The sequence below is a fragment of the Dryobates pubescens genome, chromosome 1 (genome assembly GCF_014839835.1).
Source record: "Dryobates pubescens isolate bDryPub1 chromosome 1, bDryPub1.pri, whole genome shotgun sequence".
In the NCBI taxonomy this organism is placed as follows: Eukaryota; Metazoa; Chordata; class Aves; order Piciformes; family Picidae; genus Dryobates; species Dryobates pubescens.
The window spans coordinates 19,370,914-19,392,439 of record NC_071612.1 but is presented as its reverse complement, the minus strand read 5'-3'; the positions used below and the strand labels follow the sequence as shown (position 1 = coordinate 19,392,439).

The following is a 21,526-nucleotide window of genomic DNA, read 5'->3' as shown; positions in this document are numbered from 1 at the left end:
ATCAGCTTTTCAGGTCCTCCAATAACATGGTTATCCAAGCTCCAAAAATATATTTTAAAAGAAAGTTTGCCCTGTAATTCTTATTTAAACTTAGAATCAAATCACAGTTCCATTATATGCTTTTTAAGGAAGAAAGAAGGTAACCAACACAGTACCATTAGTGATAAAATCCACAATCTCAGACAATAAGGTATATTAAAATGGCTCTACAGCTTTTATCCCTTCTGTTACCTAACATCTATGCTTTATACAGTTACACAATACACAGAAATTAGTGCAAGATTGTCTGAGATTTGAGGGGGTTGGTTTTGGTTTGTTACTGATGAGAGCGTGGCTCTTTAAGGATGGCATAAGGCCAGATATATACACAACAAATCTGGTGAAATCTTTTGGTCACTAGCAATGAGAGCCAGTTTAAGAGGTGCACAAGACAGGTAAATAATGATAAAAATTTAATTTTAAACATGGAATTAAAAAAAAAAAAAAAAAAGAAAGAAAGAATGGAAAAGCTACCTTTTTAGCACAGTAGTTAGCTCAAGGCCATATGATTTCCTGTAGTTGTAGAAGGAAATTTTCAATTACCTGTTTAAATTTATATGGTTGCCATTAAAGGAAAAAAAACCAAACAAACAACCAAAGACAACAGCAAAACACCAAAACAAACACCACAACAGAGGCAGTTTCCTGCCTCTTAATCTCTTTTCACTGGAATTTTTCAGTCTCCAACACATACATGCCATTTCAATAATACTATTTTGAAGCCTGCAAAAACTCTACCCCAACAATACTACACTCCAAACAACAAAATTTTAAAAAACCACTCTAAAACAAAACCCCAACATTTTTCCTACCTGTAACAAATTCCTTTATTTAGCTCTCAATAGTGTCACTACTGTATGTTCAAATACTTCAGTGTTTTAACCAAATGTGGTCACACGATGTGAGCTGCATCAAAGAGAGTAGAGCAAGAATAAAAAAAAACCAAACATCACATTGAAACTAGTGCATTGTAATTGTGGGCTTTGAAGCAAGTGGTGATAGGTGACAAGAATGTTCTGAATGAGTGTTTCTGGAGGACTGGGCTGCAATTCTCCTGGTAACAAAACTTCACAAAACTTCACAAAGCCAAGTCAAGATCAAATTTTAGATCGCACCTTCGCAACTGTTTAGCCGATGCAAAGTACCACAGAGCTTTTAAAACACCAAACTGATCTAGATTGCCTCAAAGGCTTTACCAGTAGAAACAATGTATGAAGGACAGAACCATTTGTTGAAGATCACCCAGCAGCCCTGGTGACGCATACAGCAACAGGTCACTGGAGTCCCATTTCATATTGTTAAAAAAGTTATCACTAAGAAGTTGATAGGGAGAAAAATAGAATGAGGAATAAACCCTACATTTTTTCCAGAATCTTCCTTGAATTAACACTTCTTCTATTACTCCTCCCTTCTTGCCTACCCTCCTTTGTATACTGAACAATTCTTCCAGCTTTGGAAAGCAGTAAATTAAAAGAAATATTTTCATGTTTTGCTTACATTTGCACTATTACCTTTGTCAAGAAGTATCAGTGGAGTTTTAGAGATCACAGAAGAAATATAGGGCAATGGCAAGCAAACAGATTCACTATGAACAGAGAACCATTTACACTTTTCAAACAAGCCACACTCTAAAACCAAGAAGTTCTAGAGTAAATAGAGTCAAAAAGAAGAGGCATATAAGAGGTAGAACAATACTGGTATAGCTATAGAGGTCCATTTTAGCAAGTGATAGGATAAAAGGAAACAGCTGTAAATTGCACCAGGGGAGGTTTAGGTCGGCTATTAGGAAATATTTCTTCACTGAAAGGTTTATCAAGCACTGGAATATGCTGTCCACAGAAGTGGTTGAGTCACCACCTCTGGTGGTATTTAAAAGACACGTAGACGTGGCACTCAGAGACATGGCTTCATGGTGGACTTGGTGTCATGAAGGAGATACACAGGCAGCTAACAGCCACTGATTTATTACAATTAAATCTGCTCTCTTTCCAACACAATAAAATTACAGGTTCAGATATCAGCAGGGAAAACACTGTTAAACTAATTAAACTATTAGGAGTGATGAACCAAAACATGCACACAACTCACTCGGAAAAGGAGAATCTCCCACAACTACCCCAAAAATATACATATATATATATGTGTATATATATCTCCATACTCACCAAGAGGGCATGTGAGAGGATGATGCTCCTTCTGGGCTATTCTAAGGGGGAAAGGCTACAAAGGTTGCTCCTGCAGAGCAAGAAGAAGACAGAGCTCCCCTCTCCAGCAGAACTACATTTATACCCCTGTCAGTTTGGGTGGGGTCAATTGCTCAATTAGCTGGAGGGCAGGTTCCTCCAATCAAACAAAGGAACCCTAGATCAAGGAGCACCAGAGACAAAATGCTGATAAAGATCAGCTGCTTGCAAACCTTGCCTCAAGGTCTGTAGCTCGCTGGGAGCTGTCGTGGTAGTAGTTGTAACTGCCACACTTGGTAGTGTTGGGTTAATGGTTGCACTCCATAATCTTAAAAGCCATTTTCAACCTAAGTGATTGTATGATTCTATGCACATCAAAAATGTCATAGTTCTAAAAAGATATATATTGGGGTAGTTCAAAGGGCTTAGAAGCTAGAAATTACTTTAATACCCAGATGTACATATATAAAAAGTTAAGCTCACACATAGATGTAAAACTGAAGGCTGAATTAAGAAAATATGTATTCTGAAAAAGCCAATTATCAAATAATACTGGAAATATGAAGTGAGGAAGAGGTTTGGAGGGTGGAAGAGGGCAAGGAGCAGGAAGTGAAAACATATCAGAATGGAGAAGAAATATAAATGCTTAAGGCAGGAAATATGTTGTATGTAAAGCCACTCTTATTAAAAAGTACAAGGACAGTTCCTCGTAGATAACATAATAAAGAAGAGCTAGCTGCCACAGAAGGATTGCCAGCTCCTCTGGGAGGGAATGAGCACAAAAACTGGAGAGTACAGATGTTGAAATTACTTAGTGAATTTTATTTTATTGTTCACCTACAAAAAAATGGGATTCTAATCCAGTTACTTTTATTTTTAGGCAGTTAAACAATGAACAAAAGGCATCTTTCAATTCTAACCTCCTTCTACCCACCAAGGAGAAAGAGTAAATATTGCCAAAGTCCATACACTTTTGCAGTTCAAATAAATTACAGCTTGACTTAATGTGAAGCCATCAAGGAGATTTATAATTACTCCTTTGTATTTAAACTGTAATGCTTTTTTCAGTCTAAAGAACATTGCACCCTCAAACATTCTACACCTCTTTTCTAACAGAACACAGTCTCATTACAGATAACAGTCTCATTACTGTCTATGACTATGGTGAATATAAAAGAGGCCTTCCAAGATTGCAGATCCAATCCTTTTGCAATTTATACAATAGTCAGCATTCTCAGTACTGGTTTAAAGGCTTTCAAGACAGCATACAGTCATAGTAGATACAGACATTCTCATGTAGCCTAGATAAATGTGGATTTTTAACTTATTTTCTATTTTTACTTCCAGGTACCTTAACTAGCTGCCAGTCCAGCAGTAATTCTTTTCCTCAGCTTTCTTCTTTCCATGATTTCTACTCAGCAGACATGACTTTAGCACTAGAATCAGGTATTCCTTTACAATATTTGAGCTACTTGAGACTTAAAGCAAGTACTTTCATATTAAAAGCATGCATGGTGTTACCAAAGCTGACCTTATTTCAGGCACAAGACTACTACAGAGATGTCAATCATACCCAGTAACTCCCATTTGCCTCAGTTGCTTCTGAACTGATGTGAATTCAAATATAGTAGTATTAGTTTACTCTTAAACAAGATTGAAATAATGTTAATCCTGCACACACCTTGTTCATTCCAGTTCCTAAGCCTTTGGAAATTATCCAGGCTGTATTACTCAGACTCCAAAAACATTGGGTTTTTTGGCAGCAGTGCTTCTATTTGAACACAGAATCATAGAACCAATAAGGCTGGAAAACACCTCAGAGATCATCAAGTCCAACCTATCACCCAACACCTCATGACTAACTAAACCATGGCTTCAAGTGCCATGTCCAATCCTTTTTTGAACAGCAATCTCATTGGGTAGGACAGCATGAAAAAGGCAGAGTTAGGCACAGAGGAAAGCAAGAGAAACTGCAGCAAGGTGAAAGCTGTGTAAGGGAGCACAGAATGTAGTCAGGGGGGTTGCTAGGTGGATCACAGAGCAAAGGACACCAAATGAACAGGCACCAGTTCCAACCTCTTCCAGCAGCAACCATGAGCCAGCTGGGATTGTCACCATAGACATTTCCCCAGTGCCACTGAAAATGCCCAGGCATGCTCAGGAGTCCCTTTCTCCAATCTCCAGCACTTTTTGTTCTGCCTCTACAGTAGTGACTCTCCCAGAAGGTTCACCCTCAGCATCCTCACTCCACATCCCATGCCACCATGCAGGACACCCTCCAGGCTCTCCAGGGCTGTTCCTCCATGATCACTTCCCAACCATAATCCTCAGCTGAAGGTCTGCTGGGCTTTGCTAAGCCCAGCAGAGCCACTGCAAGACAGGCCACTAACAACTCAAAGGCCACAGCATGAGGAGTAGAGGAAAACAGTTAAGAAGTTGCAGAGGCTCCTGCTTCACCGGCAGAGCCCAGGCTGCCCATGGGCTGCGAGCTTCTGGCAGTACTACTCCTGCAGGCTCTGTGCTATCTTCTGTGTTTCTTGAAAGGCTTCACAGCTCTACTCCCAGGTTGGGGGGATCTGCTCCTCCCCATAATAAGCCCCAACGATGGCTCCTGCCATGGTAGCAATTTGGGAGGTTACAGAAAACTGACCTGTTTAAGCAATTAGATCAGTCATTCATTAATACATAATAGTAACAGATATTTGATGTAGTTTATTAAAAATAATAGGTGGGAAAAAAACACCAAAACCACAAACCAAAATAACCCATAAAATGAAGAACATGATAACACAAAGAAACAGCCACTTTTCAAAGAGCAAGTTTTTCACACAAGTTGTCCTAAAATCTCCTTTTTTTAAAACTGCAGACAGTAAGCAGAATTTTCCTCATTTTTATAAAGATGGAACCAGACAAAACTGAAATGCATAAGGTTAATCAACAAGGGAGGAACAAAACCTGGGCTGTGGGGGTTTTGGAAGGCTTCTGAAGCACAAGGAGCATTATTTAAATCAAAGTAATAATTACACCAACTAGTCAACAAACATATTGATATTTCAAGCAGTAATTAAGATGTGAAAGGATCCTCTCTGCTGACTTGCAAAGTTATCCTATAATATTGAAAGCTTTGCTTTGAGTGGGTGAAGCTCAAGAAATGCAAGCCACAGTACAGTCTGCCTGGATTTTGTTGTCCTAGTCACACCAGCCAACCAGAGGTTTTCACTAGACTCTGGAGAGGAAGCTCTCTGATAAGCACAGAATTTGTGTGAAGAAGGGGAATTTTGTACTTTCCAAGACAGTATTTTTCAGGTTGTGCATTTTAGTGAAGATTCCTGAGAGGAGCTGAGTTAGCAGCTGGTTTTGTCTGACAAATTATACTCTGAATATAATTAAGAGTTTACAGATATACGGCTCCTGTATATTTATAAACTAAGATAAACAAACAGCATGCAATCAGATAAATATGGCCATATATGAATAACTATCTGAATTATTCCAGAACACAAGTGTAGGTCCCAATCCCCTATATATGGCCATTTTCTACCATCATTTTTCAGACAAAATTCCCCAGACATCTTGTAATGCTGAGGAAGATCTGCTGAACAAACATATATTTACATTAATAATATGCTTAAGGTGGACTGGACAGGATTAGTGCCAAGTTATGACTGCAGTTGGACTCTGGAATATTCCTATTTCACTGGGGCTGTACAGAAGAAAGGACTTCAGCAGAGCAAACATTAGATTTTGTTTTATTTTTTTTTAATGTTGAAGTGTTTAAATTTTAAGCACCTGGGAAGCCAAAGACAAAAGTCAGAATTACTAACACTCTATTTAACCTCAGATAGAATAGAATAGAATAAACCAGGTTGGATGCCTTCCCTCAGTTGAAATTTACACCTCTTAGCATATAATTTCCTCTCAGTTTTAGTTCTTAGTTTCATTTCAGAATCTTGGGGTACTTGTGCATTTCAAAAACAGCAAACTTGACCTTCTAACTGTGGCTTATATGATTTTAATATGAAAATAATTAATTGATTTATGAAAAATAATGACCAGAATGAAGGTATTGACTAAATTTCATATAAATTTATTCTTCAGTTGTAAAACTGCAGAGGAAGGAAAAAAAACTTCCACTTCTTTGCCTCTACACATGCCATTCCTCTTCATCTTCTACCTTCACCTCTCCCTGTTCTCCTCTGTAGCTGGTTTGGAACAGCTCCCTGATACTGACTCCTTCCTGCAATTTGTACTGTTTTAAAGATGCTGTAAACTTGCTTTCTCTGATGTGAGAGAAGATTGACTTTTCCATTTGGAGGCAATCCTATCTCCCTTTTTCCTGCCCCCTTCCACCCTCTCAACCCTCCCCAGCCTTAACATACATCCAAGGTACAACTAAGTATATTGGGGAAACAATAACCTGCTCTTTCCGATAATGCTCTCAATGTGTAAGTAGATCATAATGCATTTATTCTTCCTTTTAAAGGTTCAAATATCCTAACTGAATGACAAGACACCTTTAAGAGCACATGTATTTGCATAACCTTCCCTCATTCTTATATATTAAAGTGTTATTAAGCCATTACTCATGTCTGTGTATTTTTCTCCAGCTGACCAGATTCCCATTATTACATCTACTCAAGGCACAGAAAAAGATACATTAAATAGTAAGAAAATTTCAGAGGGAAAAAGCAAATGCTATAAACAAGTGGGAGCACAGAGAAGGACAGAGTAAGAAAGTACACACAGAATATAAATTTCTACAGTAATTGCAAAGCAGACAGAAATAATCAGCTAACCATAAAAGGATAAAGAAAACTGTTTGATTCCCCATTTAACTGCATTTGACATTTGTGAATTTGACTGTGTAACAAGTCTTATTGGTTGATTTTCACTTTGAAGAAAATCAGGAAAGGTCAGGAAAAAGTCTGAGGGATCTAGACAAAAAGAGAAAAAAAAAAGTAGTGCAGAACTGTAGTTATGTGGAAAATGATAATATGAAGTAAGTAGAAGAGGAATAATTTATAAATGGAAAAAAAAAGAAAGTATGTGAAAAATTGAAAATTACTTTCTAATATCAATATGGCATATAGCTTTGTATTCAAAGCATAGGAAGAACTAATTCTCTGCCAACAAAGGGTTGAATTTCACTTGCCAGTACAAGCCTATGTGGAGATTTATTGCCAGCGACAGATATCAAATATCAACAGTAGAAATAAGAGGATTCCTATCAATTTTGTAGTTATTCAAGACTGTTATAGGAAGCCATTTATCTATCCAGTAATGAAGAAAGTTATTTAAGAAGTGTGTTAAAATAAATGCTTTGTAGCTCTTGGAGCTGATCTATTCCATGCACTTTGCTTTACTTCCATATCCATATGCTAATGCTGTTCTTCACCACCTGATCCTCTCCATCTGCTAAACACTCTACAAAAAGTGTTGCTCCTGATCCAAACAATTTCAAAGTTTAGAAATTTAAGGGGAAAGGCAGTATTGCTAGGTTTATTTTACATGGAAAAGGCAGACAAAAATGCTTCTGCTGGGGTGACATGGGGGGGAGCCCCGACTGCAGTTTTAACTCTCAGTTCAAGGCTTCTGGCATTAAATGAAATCCTACCACCACACATGTCATATTAGTGTGACAACAGGTTAAGTTAATACCATGAATTTTGGCCATCAAAATCACATTGTTTAAGGAGACCATCAAGAAAGTGATCTGAATCTCAGTCTGCTGCTTAGATTTTAATAGGAAAATTAAATCTCAATAGGACAACAGAAATCCTCCAGTTCTTTATCATATCTTCCCCCAGTCCCCCTCAATGTTTTTCATGGCAAGTCCCAGGTGGATGTCAGAACTCATCTCTAATTTTAGCATAAAGCTTCATTGCGGTTTGTAATGATTGGTGGAAGTGTGAAGTGAGTACTCAATTTTTATTTTTTTTATATCATACCATCTACAATATCATCTTTCTTGTTGCACTTTGTTGAAAGAATGGCAGGAGATGCTGTAAAAGGCATGATGTGCGTAGGGAGTAATAAATCTGCTGGATGCAGATAGTCAATGGCTGCAAGTCATAATACAAAGCTTTACTCTTAGCCTCCTACCAGTTTTCATTATCAGTGAAAATTTCTATTAATGTAAAATGATAGCATCATGTACAAACAGCTTGGCAGTCATACATTTTGCACAGCTGCCATAAAATGATAGTCATTTAGCTTCAAGGTAAAGATGAAGTTTGAATATTTCTGCTTTTCATCTTTGAAGCTTTTTCACTGTAGAAGACAATTATCTAATTTTGTGACCAATGATGTGTTCCAAATACATCAAATTTTAATTCCCATAGTATATAGATCTTTTGTGTGTGTGCCTTGAAAATTAGCAACTGAGCTAGCTTGGCACTAAATCTTGGAAGTCTATTGAATAGCCAAACCCGCGAATATGACCTAGAGGAACAAAAGGAACACTCCATGCTGTGGCTCTGACACCAAACAGTGTTTTCACAGTGTTTTTATCTAACAGGCTAGAGATACTATGACTGCATAATTTTGATACTGATTTTTAGGAAAGCACATCAAAACCTTGTTTGTGTAGAAAAACATGAAGAAGCTCCTTGCTAGCTACTGCAGAGTAATTTGAAGTAAAGACAGACAAAGAGACATAAACGCTTCTGCCAGCTGCCAAATTATTCCTGTACAAAACTAGGGTCAAGGTCACTTGAGACTACCAACCAACTGGGAGTAAAGGGTTTGATTTTGCCCTGTGCTAGAAGGGAAATTCCTGTGTTAGTATGGCAAATTAAAAAAAAAACAAAAAACTAACAACCCACAAACAAAAGAACCCCAAAACTCTCCCACTCATGCAATCAACTTAGTGGAAATTACTCTTGGGACTTTGTAATTATGAGAACAGTTACACATCCCTATTGCGAGAACAAGAGTATCTATGGAAAAAAGCCCACCTGAATATTGAACAGCAGAGTTCAGTTTTAAGAGCACGCAATGTTGGTAAAAACTGTTTTAAAAGGATGAGTCAGAACAGAAAGTGTTGAGAACTGATGAAGCAACTAAAAGATGGTGTAAAATTATCTGTCACTGAGGCCTAGCAGAAGTCTGCAGTGACAATCATGCCTGTCAATATTTACAACGAGGTTACGGAGAAGATGAACCAAGGCTATTTATGGAAGCGCACAGTAGGAGAAGTCATAGGCAGCAGTTGTAAATTGAAATGGGAACTTAAGCAACTTTTCATCCAGAAATAGAGTCAAGCATTAGAACAAAAGAGGTTGTCATGTATCTGTCCTTGAAGGCCTGAGGATCAGACTGAAAACCCCAAGAAATTTGCACCGATTTCAGTACTGACCTTGCTTTGAGCAGGAAGTAGAGTTAAAAGGCCTTCTAAATCTTCTTACAGAATGAATGATTCTGTGATGCCAGAAACTACTGAAAAACAGAGTTCCACCACAGAAGAGAGTACGACAATTGTAAATAAGGGGAAGATAAGAGGTTTTGTCCAGAGCTAGTTTTGCTGAATCATTAATGCCAGACAAAAGCCTCAGACAGGAGTACAATTCAGTGTCATTGTATTCAGAAGAACACTAATTAGACAAGTTCTACTTGACTTGCATGTTATAGAGCAAAAGTGTTAGAATATATAACTCCTTACCCACACAAAATTCAGAAAAGCTTGTCAACTTCATATTTTGAGTATACCACAGGAAAAAGTTTCATGAGGCTATTAGAAGCTCAAAAATAACTTCCACCCTTTCCTAAAAACTCAGAGCAAAGCTTTAGTGAGCAAGCTACCTAGTAACAGCAGGATCCACACATTAAGCCCTGGGACACTGAATGAATTACACACACAAACTTCTCTACATTTTGTATTTTACGAACTAGATTAGGTCACTATGTAATTTGTTTTGTTAATGGATCTGAAAACAACTTTTCCTTCCCTGACTTGGATGTTCTAAGATCTTGTCATCTCATTTGGAGGGTAAATAGTCACAGCTATCTTTTAAAATGCTTCCTGTACTGCAAATTGATTTATGCAAAACATTTGGCATCAGTCTCAGAAGAAAAGCATTTCTCTCTGGAACATCTGCCCATTTTAAAACAGAAAGATTCAAATACAAGGTGGTTCAGAAAGAGGAGGACAGGAAGAGACAAATACAACAATAAAACAACATGCCATATTAAGGAAGGCAAAAGCAATATATGAGCGTGATAATGTTTTCTCATATTTTAGGAATTGGTTTGGTAGCCTTAATGAAATTTATTGGTTTAACTCTTTACAGTTCTTTCAGGAATCTTGAAAGACAGAATAAATGGCAAGCAAGAATCACGTGTCAGTTTTCCGATTCGGATCATTCCATGAAGCAGTAGAATACGTGGCAGGTACGTAAAGAATACACCAGGACTTTACATCGAATCAGCCAATGTGTCTGCCTTACAAGTCCTGGTGAAGCTCTATTACTTGCATGCATTGTAGCTACACAATATAAGAACGGGCTGGGACATCCTGCGTAGTTAACCCTGCCGAAGGAAGTCTTACCACATGGTTGATGGATTTCAGGTAGAATAGGTAAAGACTGCTCAGAAGTTCAATCAGCTGTATTTAATGATATTTCTCTTTCTGCACTAAAAAGCCATATTTTAATAAGATCATTTGATCGTATGCTTATCAAGGGCAGGAAAAGAGAGGCATTGTTCAGCCAACCTGGCCAACCTGTACAGCAATAATGACAGTGTTTTACAACCTGTTTCTGCTCTGAAAGTTGAAGGACTCTCCAGATGTGTCTTAAGGAGAAAAAGGCACAAAGCTTAACCGTGCATAGAGACATCAAAGAAAAAATACAATTACTTTAATTGCTTATAGTCCAAAATAAAAGATTATGTAGCTCATCTTCCTAACATAAGGCAGTTCAATGAGATATACATAATGGCAATTAACCTGTACTGAAAAACCACACTGTAAAAATCCCAGACTATTCCAATGTTTTCTCTTTTAAAAAGTTCTTTATAGTAAGAAAAACTAATTTCTGTGCTTGAAGACCAGTTCTTGTTCATCTACCATAAATGTAGAGATGACATTTATTTTTCCTCCTAGTTTTTTGCATGTAAAAAATGTTTCCATATTTCCTCTCAAATTTTTTGACTGTTACTGCTCAAGCATGGCTTAGCCCATGGCTCATTCACATTTCTCCACACTTTCTTCCTTAGTACAAAAGAAATAAACTTTGGGTTTTTTCTTCCTCCCCACCTCCCCCCACCCCAGTTAAGTTTCTCCCTCCCTCCCCCTTCCATTTTCTAGGTTATTTGAAGGCTATTGTCTCTTGCACACAACATCCCTGCCTGCATCAGACACTGAAAGGTGTTTTGGAATTCAGGACTAGTTTTCCTGCCCCATCTACGCAAAATTAGTATCTTACCTTTAAGAGTTTCTGCAGTTTAGAACATTTCTAGTCTCATAAATATGGATTTGACATATACTTTATCATGTATGATGTTCCCAGCCAATTCTCAGCTCTCTACAGAGATTAAAGATAACCACATCAGCCATATTACAAAAAAAATATATGGCAGAAATGGAGAGCAGGTAAAACATATCAGAGCAGAAGAACTTCTAAGGGTAAAATATTCCTCATCCATTCAGTTTATTCACAATAGCCAAAGATACCAGAAGCAGCAAGGACACCTGGAGCCTGTGACTTTCTCTGCTGATTACTTCTGTAAATCAGTATCTTGACACATTCATAATGGGTTATGATGGGTGGAGTTGACAGAGAAAACTGAGTGAATAGAGCAAGGAGAGAGAATAACCCTTGCTTGCAATGAGTGCAAAAGGAGTCAGGGTGAAAAGCAACACAAAACTAATTTGTGCTCTTAGCAAACAGGAGACCTTGAATATAACAAAACCTCGTGCAAGAGTTGAGTCTGAGGGCATCTATACAAGATTATAAATGTCTACCTACACAAATTAGTCTAGAAATAGAAGTAACAATTCTGCCTGTCTCTGCCTCTAAAACTCTTGCTGAAGTAATCTGCTTTCTTATAGGGTTTTGAAAGTCATCTGGATGAAAAATAAAAATGCATTTTTCTGGTATTAGGGATCTTCCAGGAAATATACTTGAATCTCGCATGCAAGAAATGAAAGGCATATCCCCATACAAAGCCTATTATGTATTTCTGTCTTCCACTCCAGCAATCATCTCTGCCTTCTCCACTGACATCTCCTTCCTGAAATTTGCCTGGCATTGGCTGCTGCTCAGGTACTCCTATTTTGAAGATACTTTAAAAAACATTCTCCTCCCCCACCCTTCACCTCGCCCTCCAACAATAGTATTGTCCAAGAACTGAATCCAGATCATTTCAAACAGATTTACACATCTAACACTAACCTCAATATAAATTCAAATCTGTTTCTCCAGTCTCAAAAAGCACCATTGATGAAACAGCCTTATTTTACCTTTGTTTAATTAAATTATTTTCTTTTAAACTTGGCTTCTACCCACTGTCACCTGTAGTCTATCTCATTAAAACAATCCAAGATGCTCTAGCTACTTCTAAAACCCTGCTAAAGACTGCATGAAGCTAACTCTCTTAGGCAGAAGTGATTTATGACAGCTTAATTCCTGTGCTCTGTATTCTACTGCCTACTATTTTATTCCCAGATTAAACTCAATGCCTTGTTTGTAACATCTGTACACTCCTATGTGAACAAGTCTGTCTCTTGACTAATCACAATCTCCTTCATGTCTTTATCATCATCCACAGAAACAGTGTAATAGTTATGAGCTGTAAGATGGACAAACCCATCTGTAAAGGAGAACTGAAGGCAGGGAACCTTCTGGAAGTACACGTCCCTAGAATTTATCAGCTCTGGAAAAGATTGAAGACCTACCCTAACTTCCTCCTACTATGATTCAATAAATACAGTAATAATTTTTTAAAAAATAAATTAAAAAAAAAAACCCACAAGTGGTTTTCCACAGACTTCCTTTGAATATATATCTTACAATTACTTTGTCACTTAATAACAAAATACTTCAGCTTTACAAACGGGCTGGTCAAAAAAGTCTGTGCAATTTTGCAGAAATATTATACATAGAAAAAGTAAAATGGAACTTCACAAGGACAACATATGAATCAAAGTATTTCATGAAGACCATTCAGTGAAGCTCCTACAGCAACCTAAAATACAGACTATCAATATATAATTTGTGTTGTACAATGTGTAACCACTTACTATTAGCAACAAAAAATTGTACCCTACAGAACAGTAACGACATTTCAAAGTGTAGAGTATTGATTAGTAGTTGCTTAAAAGTGAATCACCACTACAATGCAGCATCTATTCATGGCTCTACATACCTTCACTGTCAAGATAATTTGCATGGAGCCTGGCTCTTTTAACCTTGAAATGTAAGCATTTTCCAATACAGGATGTGAAAACAAACAATCATAAATGCATTAAGTGAGGAAATTAGCACTCATTTCCTTTCAAGATCAGATGTCTTCCAGTTGGATTGTCCACTCAATTACCATATTAAAAGACATTACTGAAAGTGTAATGCACGTATCATAAACTTACTTGAAGCCATCTCATATTTCTATTACATACTAACACTAGAACATATTTGCTTCCAATAATACAAGTAAGGGGATCATGCTGTGCTTGCAAATCCCAGAAAATACACAGAAAATACTGCAAAATATCAAGTGCTGATGGCAGAAGAGCATAAATTCACTGTGGCTTAAAGCAGGGCTTTCCTTTTAGTTAAAAAAAAATACAAACCAATGATTTCTCAGGCTGATTTAAACTACATTTTAAAAATATTACCCATACCAAGAAACTATTACTCCTGCCATAACATTCAAACAGCACCCGAGTACAATCACAGATCATTCAAGATGCAGTTCTAACATCACTTAAGGCACAAAAATAAAAATGATTAAAAAAAAAAATCCCTCACCTCTGAAGAAGGCAAAACATCATTTAAAAAAGAAGGAAAAATTCTCCTCCATTATTGAGAGACATCACACTACTCCAAAGTTTGATAGCACTGTGATATTTTTCTCTGCACATCAATACACTACCTGAACATTAGTATTGGATGCAGCAGGTTTTTCTACTTAACACATTAGTAGCATATGAATGTGCCTGATTATTTCTTCCTTGAACAACAACCAAAAAAAAAATTAAAATATCTATCCAAAAGAATTTACAGCTTTGTGTCTGCAGATAACAACATTAAATACTTCACTAAACACACTGAAAAGCTCTTTAAGTAGTTTGGCAAGAATTGAAGGGGATGGAGGTTCAAGCTCTGCAAGTTTCAAAACATCATTTGCATTAATCATCAGAATTAAAGTGATTTAAGATTCTCAGATGCACATTTCCTTTATTTTTCTAACGCTTGGCTCAGTGCTAGGAGACATATTTTACATAATCCAGACTTTCAATTACAATGAATTAACTCCATACCATTTACCTGGCTGGTGAGGGGGTTTGAGTTTGTATTTTAAGGTGTCTGGTGAGGGGTTTCATGGGATTTTTTGGGTGGGGTTTTTTTTGGGTGGGGAGAAGTTGGTTGTTACTATCTGATTGTGTTGCTGTGGGGTCCAGTTTCTTTTGGTTTTTTTGATGGGGTGAGGATTGTTTGGTTTGTTTTCTTGGTTTTTTGTTTGTTTGCTTGTTTGTTTGTTGTTGTTTTTACATCAGTTCTACAATTGCAATAATTTTTCTCCAATTTTTGATAGGAAAAAACCCAACAGTATTATTTGTGCAGTTTTGAAACTGCTCACCTGGAAAAAATTTAAATTGATACCAAAGAGAGCAATCCGTATTTGTCCTTTAAACTGCACAATTCAGTCCTACGGACCCTTCCTTCAAAGCAGCAGTTGCAGTGTCTCAAGTAGAGACAAAACAGCCTACAAAGACCAAAGCCAATATAAGGATGAATAGAAGAAAAGCAATTAATGTCAAGATAAATTCTTACAGAAGTTTAGTGCAATTAAGTCACTATTATACGACTTAAAACTAAAGATAGATGTACTGCATGAATCAGATACGCCAGCTGAATGCTAATTGGTCTAAATAATCCTCTAATATTAATTTTGCAGTGACATTTCCACAGTTGTAAGAAACTAACAAGATACAGCACAAAAATCTAGTCAGAAAGGAAAAGAAAAAAATGCAATTCTGAACCTTTTAAAATAGGAATCATATACTGACTGAAAACAACTGCTTTGAGAAAACACAATTATTTGAAAACTCCTAACAATGAAGGATTTGCTGAAAGGAGTAGGCAGATGCAGATTACAGACTGCTTGAGACCAAGGCAGTCAGTGCTTACATAACAGTGAGGACTCTGTTAGAGCACTTACATAAGAAAAACCTGAGCTAGCCTTAAACAAGCTGGTCTTCAGTAAGACCTTTTATGGCAGAATAGATAAATAAAAGTTTATTTTCAGTTAGAAGCTGTTCATATATTTGCAATGAAATAATATTGACTATTCAGGACCAAATCAAGGATTATCAAAGCTCAGAACAGTAAAATTCATTCCCCCAAATAAATCTAACAAAGCACAGACCATGCTACAATTTCAGAGAATCAGGCACTTCTTTGATATTAGAAAAGCTTTACTGTGTAACAGCAATTATTTTTAACATTAACAGAAGGCACGTCACCTGCATTTTTTGCTTCAGTTTTATTGCTACTATTATTTTGCAACAGCATGGAACTGAAAACACATTACTATCATGGCCACTGCATTGTGAAGAGAAGCACTCCCTAAAGCCTATTCCTTCAAAAGTCTATTTGTAGCATCTTAAGAGAATATCATCCCAGCACCTAACCCTTGCTTTGCATCCTATACTTACAGCTTGGCTTTGCCAGTTGGCTACACTCACATTTCTACAGTACTCACCAAACATGATCAGAGTGTTGAAATATTTATTTTTTTAAAATGTATAAAGAATCACCAAGATTCAAACAAGACAGATACAGCTTGAAAGTTTAAGGGAAAACAAACAAATGAACAAGCACACACAAAACCAAGCCAAAAACAAACAGTAAGAGAGCACCTAAGAGACAATTAGAATTCGAATCAATCCTTAGGCCCCAGCAGTATTTACTGAGTAGGTGAGGAGTATGCATGGCTCTACAGCACCAAGCAGCTTCTTCCACACCGCCAAATCTACGAGACAAATGTAAAACTTCCACAAATCAGATAACTTAGGCACAATATTGTCCTATTTTTGTCTGCATGTAGGTTGGTTTTTTTTCACCACCGAATGGTCTTCCTTCACTTTGAAAGCAAGTAGTAGAACATTTAAATGTTATGTTTTTAAGTGTTAACTTTGCTTATCATTGTTTCTGTAATATTTACTTTATTATTATCTTCTGAGCTATTTATTCACTTCATCTAAAGTCAATTTCAGGAAAAGTCATATATGCCATATACTCTTAGGAGGCATAGTAACATACTTGGATAAGATTATCAGAATGCAATAAAATAATACAACATTCCACCAAGATAAGATAAGCAGTGTTTTTGAAAAGAATAAAAATCTTCAAAAGGAAACAGAAATAATCTGACACATCTTTTTGGAACTCAGGGGAACAGCAATGATGTTCACAGTACAACAAGACTCATGAATTCTAACAACTAAATCAATATTCACAGCTATAACCTGGCAAAATTCTGCTTTACTGAGTATCTCACATAACTTCATTTGTTCTATGAAATTTTAGTATGGGTCAAATGACTCTAAATGTGTAAAGCATTTGGGCAGTAGAGACTGCCAATCATGCCTTGATTTCAAATGCATTCCTTTGAAAGTAGGACTCACTCACTCGCTAACAAAATGAATTGAGCAACCCTTACATTATTTTTTCATTTAGCAAGCCTTTATTAAACTAAATAGCACTACAAAGCAGTTAGTAATTGAGAATTCTATACTGCCCAGATACATAATTATGTGCATATTTTGTACGTTTAATGGCGCTTAGTTCATAATCAGAAAATGTGGATTCTTCCAGTAACATTAGAAGTCAAACTGGTTCTAAAAGTGGAATCCTGACTTTAAAAAGACCCTGCCACTGATCACCCAGAACTCACAGTAAATACCAAATGGATTCTTGATGCCTGTCTAGGAAGGAGGGAATGAGGAGAAAAAAGGCATTTGTATTTACAGCCCTCCTGTGTTATCGCTTCTTAATTGTCGTGGCAACTTCTCTCTCACTGGCTTTGCATGTTGAAAATGCTTGTGGACCTTGAAGTCTGGTATGTTTTTATTCACACCAAGCTTGCAGAAGAAATATATTTTATAACACAAAAAGATATATATTCAAGTCATCTGTCATGCAACCTCGCTTGCCATGATCAATAGCAAGAAATTCTAAGCCTAAAAGGATGAAGATACTTGGAATTCTAAATTAAAATTAAAAGCACTAGAGGATTCCTAAAGCTACCATAACCAAAAAGCAGGGGAAGAAGGGGGAGAGCAGGAAATAGAGGATATGACAGAGGAATAAAAATGCTCTAAATACCTGTCAAATCTGTTTTGTCTTTCCTCTTTCGATCAGTAATGGATATCATAACAAAAGCAAGAAACAAAACCAAAATAGCTTGGGATGAATATATACTGTCCACCTTCAGAAAAAGGAGCACAGATTTCTTTGTGAAATAGAAAGGATGCTAATGAAAAGGTAAACTGAATAGCTTCCAATTACCTACAATTATAACAACCAATAGGAAGAAATCTTACTACTTCAGAGGGGAAAAAAATTACATGACAGAAAGGATGATGGCAGTATCTACCATGAGGAAGGGAAGAATGATTCAGGACCTCATATTGATTCTTTGTGGATTTGAGCACAACTACAAAGCAGAGTATATTCCATATCTTTCTAGTAAATGTTGGACTATCTGTATTTGGTAAATTTAATTTTTAAGGGCTTTTTCAAAGCAAAAATGGCTGCGCATGGAACAGTTCCAAAGTTAAATAAAGGTACCTGCTTGTTATGGCCCAATAAAATTAAAACAAACAAAAAAAAAAGCCTCTTAGTAATACTTGATGAAATGCTAATCAAAACTGAAAGGTCTATCTGCTTTAAAAATTTAAGGAGTTCATACAAAAATGTGATGATCTAAGATTACATAGGGTTCAAAGAATGCGAGCTAGAAGCATAATAAATACTGAATGTCCAAATTTTCAGATTAAACTAGAAGTTTGCCCAATATATCCAAGCAAAGCCACTTAATGGCCTTGAAAGGTATCAAGAGACCTCAGGTATTTTTGTTCTTAATAGCTCTGTATTTTAGCTTAGTAAAGCTTATATTTTGCAGTCCTGGGCATACAACGCTGCAAAGAAACACTGCTAAGGAACTCATATGCCTATAGCAATCATTAAGTCAGTTGCTTTCATTTTACATGGATAGCATAAGCTTTTTTTTCAACTGCTACATGCACTGTCCATTACATCATTTCACACATATACAAGCCTTTCAAAATAAGTGCTACAAGCTCAAGGAATAATTTCCTTCATAATCAGACATAAAAATTAATGTGTTACTTGGAACTAAAAATCACATCTGAAAAACCAGTAGAAATTTAACATATGGGTTGAATGAGTGTTTCTGTAGTCAGTGAATGCCTCAATGTTTTCCATTTGCATATTCCATTTTAAGGTTCATATATTAAATGCCATAAAACCACCGCCTCAAAGTCTTTAACATGTTCTTCTTGGTCTCTCATATTTGTTTCAGCAACCTCTGTAAAAATAGTCTGCAATAGAGAACTTTACTATAGGTTGCATATTTAAAATAGAGTAGACACAGTTCCTGATGTATACCTAACACTCAAATCCACTCTCTCGTTACCCTCTGCCCCAATTATGGAGACTTACACCAATTTCTCAAGTTTTTGCGGTACTTCACTAGCTTATTACCCAGCTGTGCAGCTGAGCAAGAAGATAACCACATTCATTCCTCTTATCTGTAATGATGTAATACATCCCAGCACTGGGTTGAGATGATTGGGGGAATAATGGGATTGTAAAAACTGCAGAGATGACAAACAACAGTGCAGCCGTCTTCTCCTGATACAGTGAATTGCGTACACACGGCACAGGGTGAAAATAATACAATAAGCACTAATTCTGCTCCTTGAATGAAGTTTCATATTTTTCGTAAGAGGCAGCTGTATCTACACATAAACATCACCATCACAATGCAGCACCCAAACAAAACACCTGCAATCTAGGCTGAGACCTCAAGAAATGAAAGTGGTAGAATTTACTTTCTAATGATAACAAAGAAATCATCCAAACAGAAAAACATCAGTTTAATCAAAGACTCTCTGGATAGTGCAGTGCAATGCAAAGAGTCATCAGGGACTGGTAAGCAATATAAAAATAGATCTTGGACCAAAGCGTGTACAGCACTGCTTTTCTATTAATTTAAAAATTAAAATCTGCCTCCATTTTCTCTGTTAAAACCTTTCTTATTGTAACTGAAGAGATCCTTACCTTTTGCAGGAGCTGGGAACCTGAGTACTTGGCTGCAATAGATTTGATCTCTCCACCAAAAGCTGAGGCCCAGAGCTTTACACTGTGAAGAAAAGGGGGAAGAAAAAAAAAAAAAAAAAAGACAGGAAGAAATGTAATACACATGTCATAGCAAGCAACACAGACTCTAACAGCTTCAGCTGCATTCAAAAGGATCCTAGCAATTTTGCATTAAAGAGCTCACTAAGGAACTTAAGCACAGAAAGAGATTAGCAAAGCTGGGCAAGTATAAGCATAAACTAGATGCTGTGCTAAGGCCTCTGATATGAAGCTACCCAACCTGTACTCCTTAAATTTAAAGGATCAACTTGTACAGAAAGATGCTTTGGCACAATATAACATATAGCCATTGAAAGGAGGCAAGGAGAGAAAATGGTAAAATTATTATATGACAGGGAGTTAACAGCTTCAGCTTTGGTAAATACAAGCACTTAAGGCTCTGCGGCCACACACTCCACCAACACATGCTCCTACAATAACATTAAAGTAGTGCTGAGCGCATTAGAGGCTACCACTTTAAACACAACTGAGAGAGGAGCAAAGGTGCCTTGAACAGTCAAATACCTGCAACACAAAAAGATAACAACTTGAGCAGTGAAGTTCTTGGCCTCAAACATGGTCCTGACATCAATAACATGAAAGCACTTACACAGACAAGGGGATCTGCTGCTCCGATCCAACCACATCCACTAAGGCTGTGTTAAAAGCTGTCCAGAAGATAAAGAAAAAACCCCAAAATGCCCGAAGAAGGTTCAGATTCTCTAACATTGTGCCTCTCTGTGCCTGGAAAGATTTGGGGAAATTCAAGTAAAACTGAATTCAGCAGTAGTGGGGCTTTGCTTCTAAAGCCTCATTCCCCACCTTTACCCCCTCCACTAGAGCAATACTTGAAGAAATCACAGCTCCATCCTCATCCCTCCAAAGAATGACCCTCTCTGTGTAATGGATGGAGAGGACCAAAAAAGCAGCTCTAATGACTTGAAAACTATTGTGTCCCTGGTAACAGCAAAGCGTTTTCCAGCACTACTGCAGCCACTTGCATGTAGTTCTTTACAACTCCGCAGTCAGCAGTGTGCTGGAGTTACTTCAGTGACCCTACTGCTGCTCCAAAGTGCCCTTAGCAGCAAGAAAGCAGACTATTGATTCCAACTGGGGAAGCTGTCTTCTTGCAATTACTGCTCACTTTGCAAATGGAAAGCTGCCTAGAGTTCTCCTTTCCCTCGCCGGTAACCTCCAGCCTTCATCCCAGATCAAGTCAGCCAAGCCATTGGTTCAGTGGAGCAGGAGCAGCAGCCTTTTAACGGGATAGCGCGGAGACAGAGAGGCAGGCACAGGAGGAGCTGGACCAGAGGGAGGGTGCCTCTGTATGGCAAGAGCAGAGAAAGTCTGGAGGACCTGAACGTGTAGTTGAGCCCTTCCAGGAAGGCAAGAAGAGAGCGCTGCACGTTGCCGGGGGCTGAGCTAGGGAGGGCTCGACGGGGCTGACAGGGGCGGGGGGTGGGTGGGGGGCCGTGCACACCCACCGGAGACCCGGCCAATTCAGGCAGGGCACCGCTGCATGACAAGCATCTGTCATACAGCCCAGAGAGGCGAAGGATGGCCGGAGCTCAGCCCCGGGCGCCGGCAGACGCCCAGCATCACGACCGCGGGCAGCCGGGAGCAGAGGAGCGGTCCCTGCCGAAGGAGCATCCCTGCCAGCGGCGGGAGCGGGCTCCCGTAGCCAGCCCCGGCTTTAGG

The 21,526-nt window shown here is 37.8% G+C and overlaps 1 protein-coding gene across 4 annotated transcripts in view; it reads right to left on the bottom strand.

Moving 5' to 3' along the window:
• CACNA2D3 (calcium voltage-gated channel auxiliary subunit alpha2delta 3) overlaps window positions 1-21,244 on the bottom strand; it is a 425,193-nt gene extending 403,949 nt beyond the window's left edge. For all 4 annotated transcript variants that reach the window (XR_008462276.1, XM_009910018.2, XM_054162207.1 and 1 more), the window contains exons 1-2: window positions 20,439-21,244; window positions 19,751-19,832 (exon numbers count right to left, since the gene is read on the bottom strand). Coding sequence is in view for 3 of the 4 variants with exons in the window: in XM_009910018.2 (XP_009908320.1) it covers window positions 19,751-19,832; window positions 20,439-20,557 (201 nt within the window). In the remaining variant the exon portion in view is untranslated. The remainder of the gene's footprint in view (window positions 1-19,750; window positions 19,833-20,438) is intronic.
• Between the last annotated feature and the right edge of the window lie 282 nt (window positions 21,245-21,526).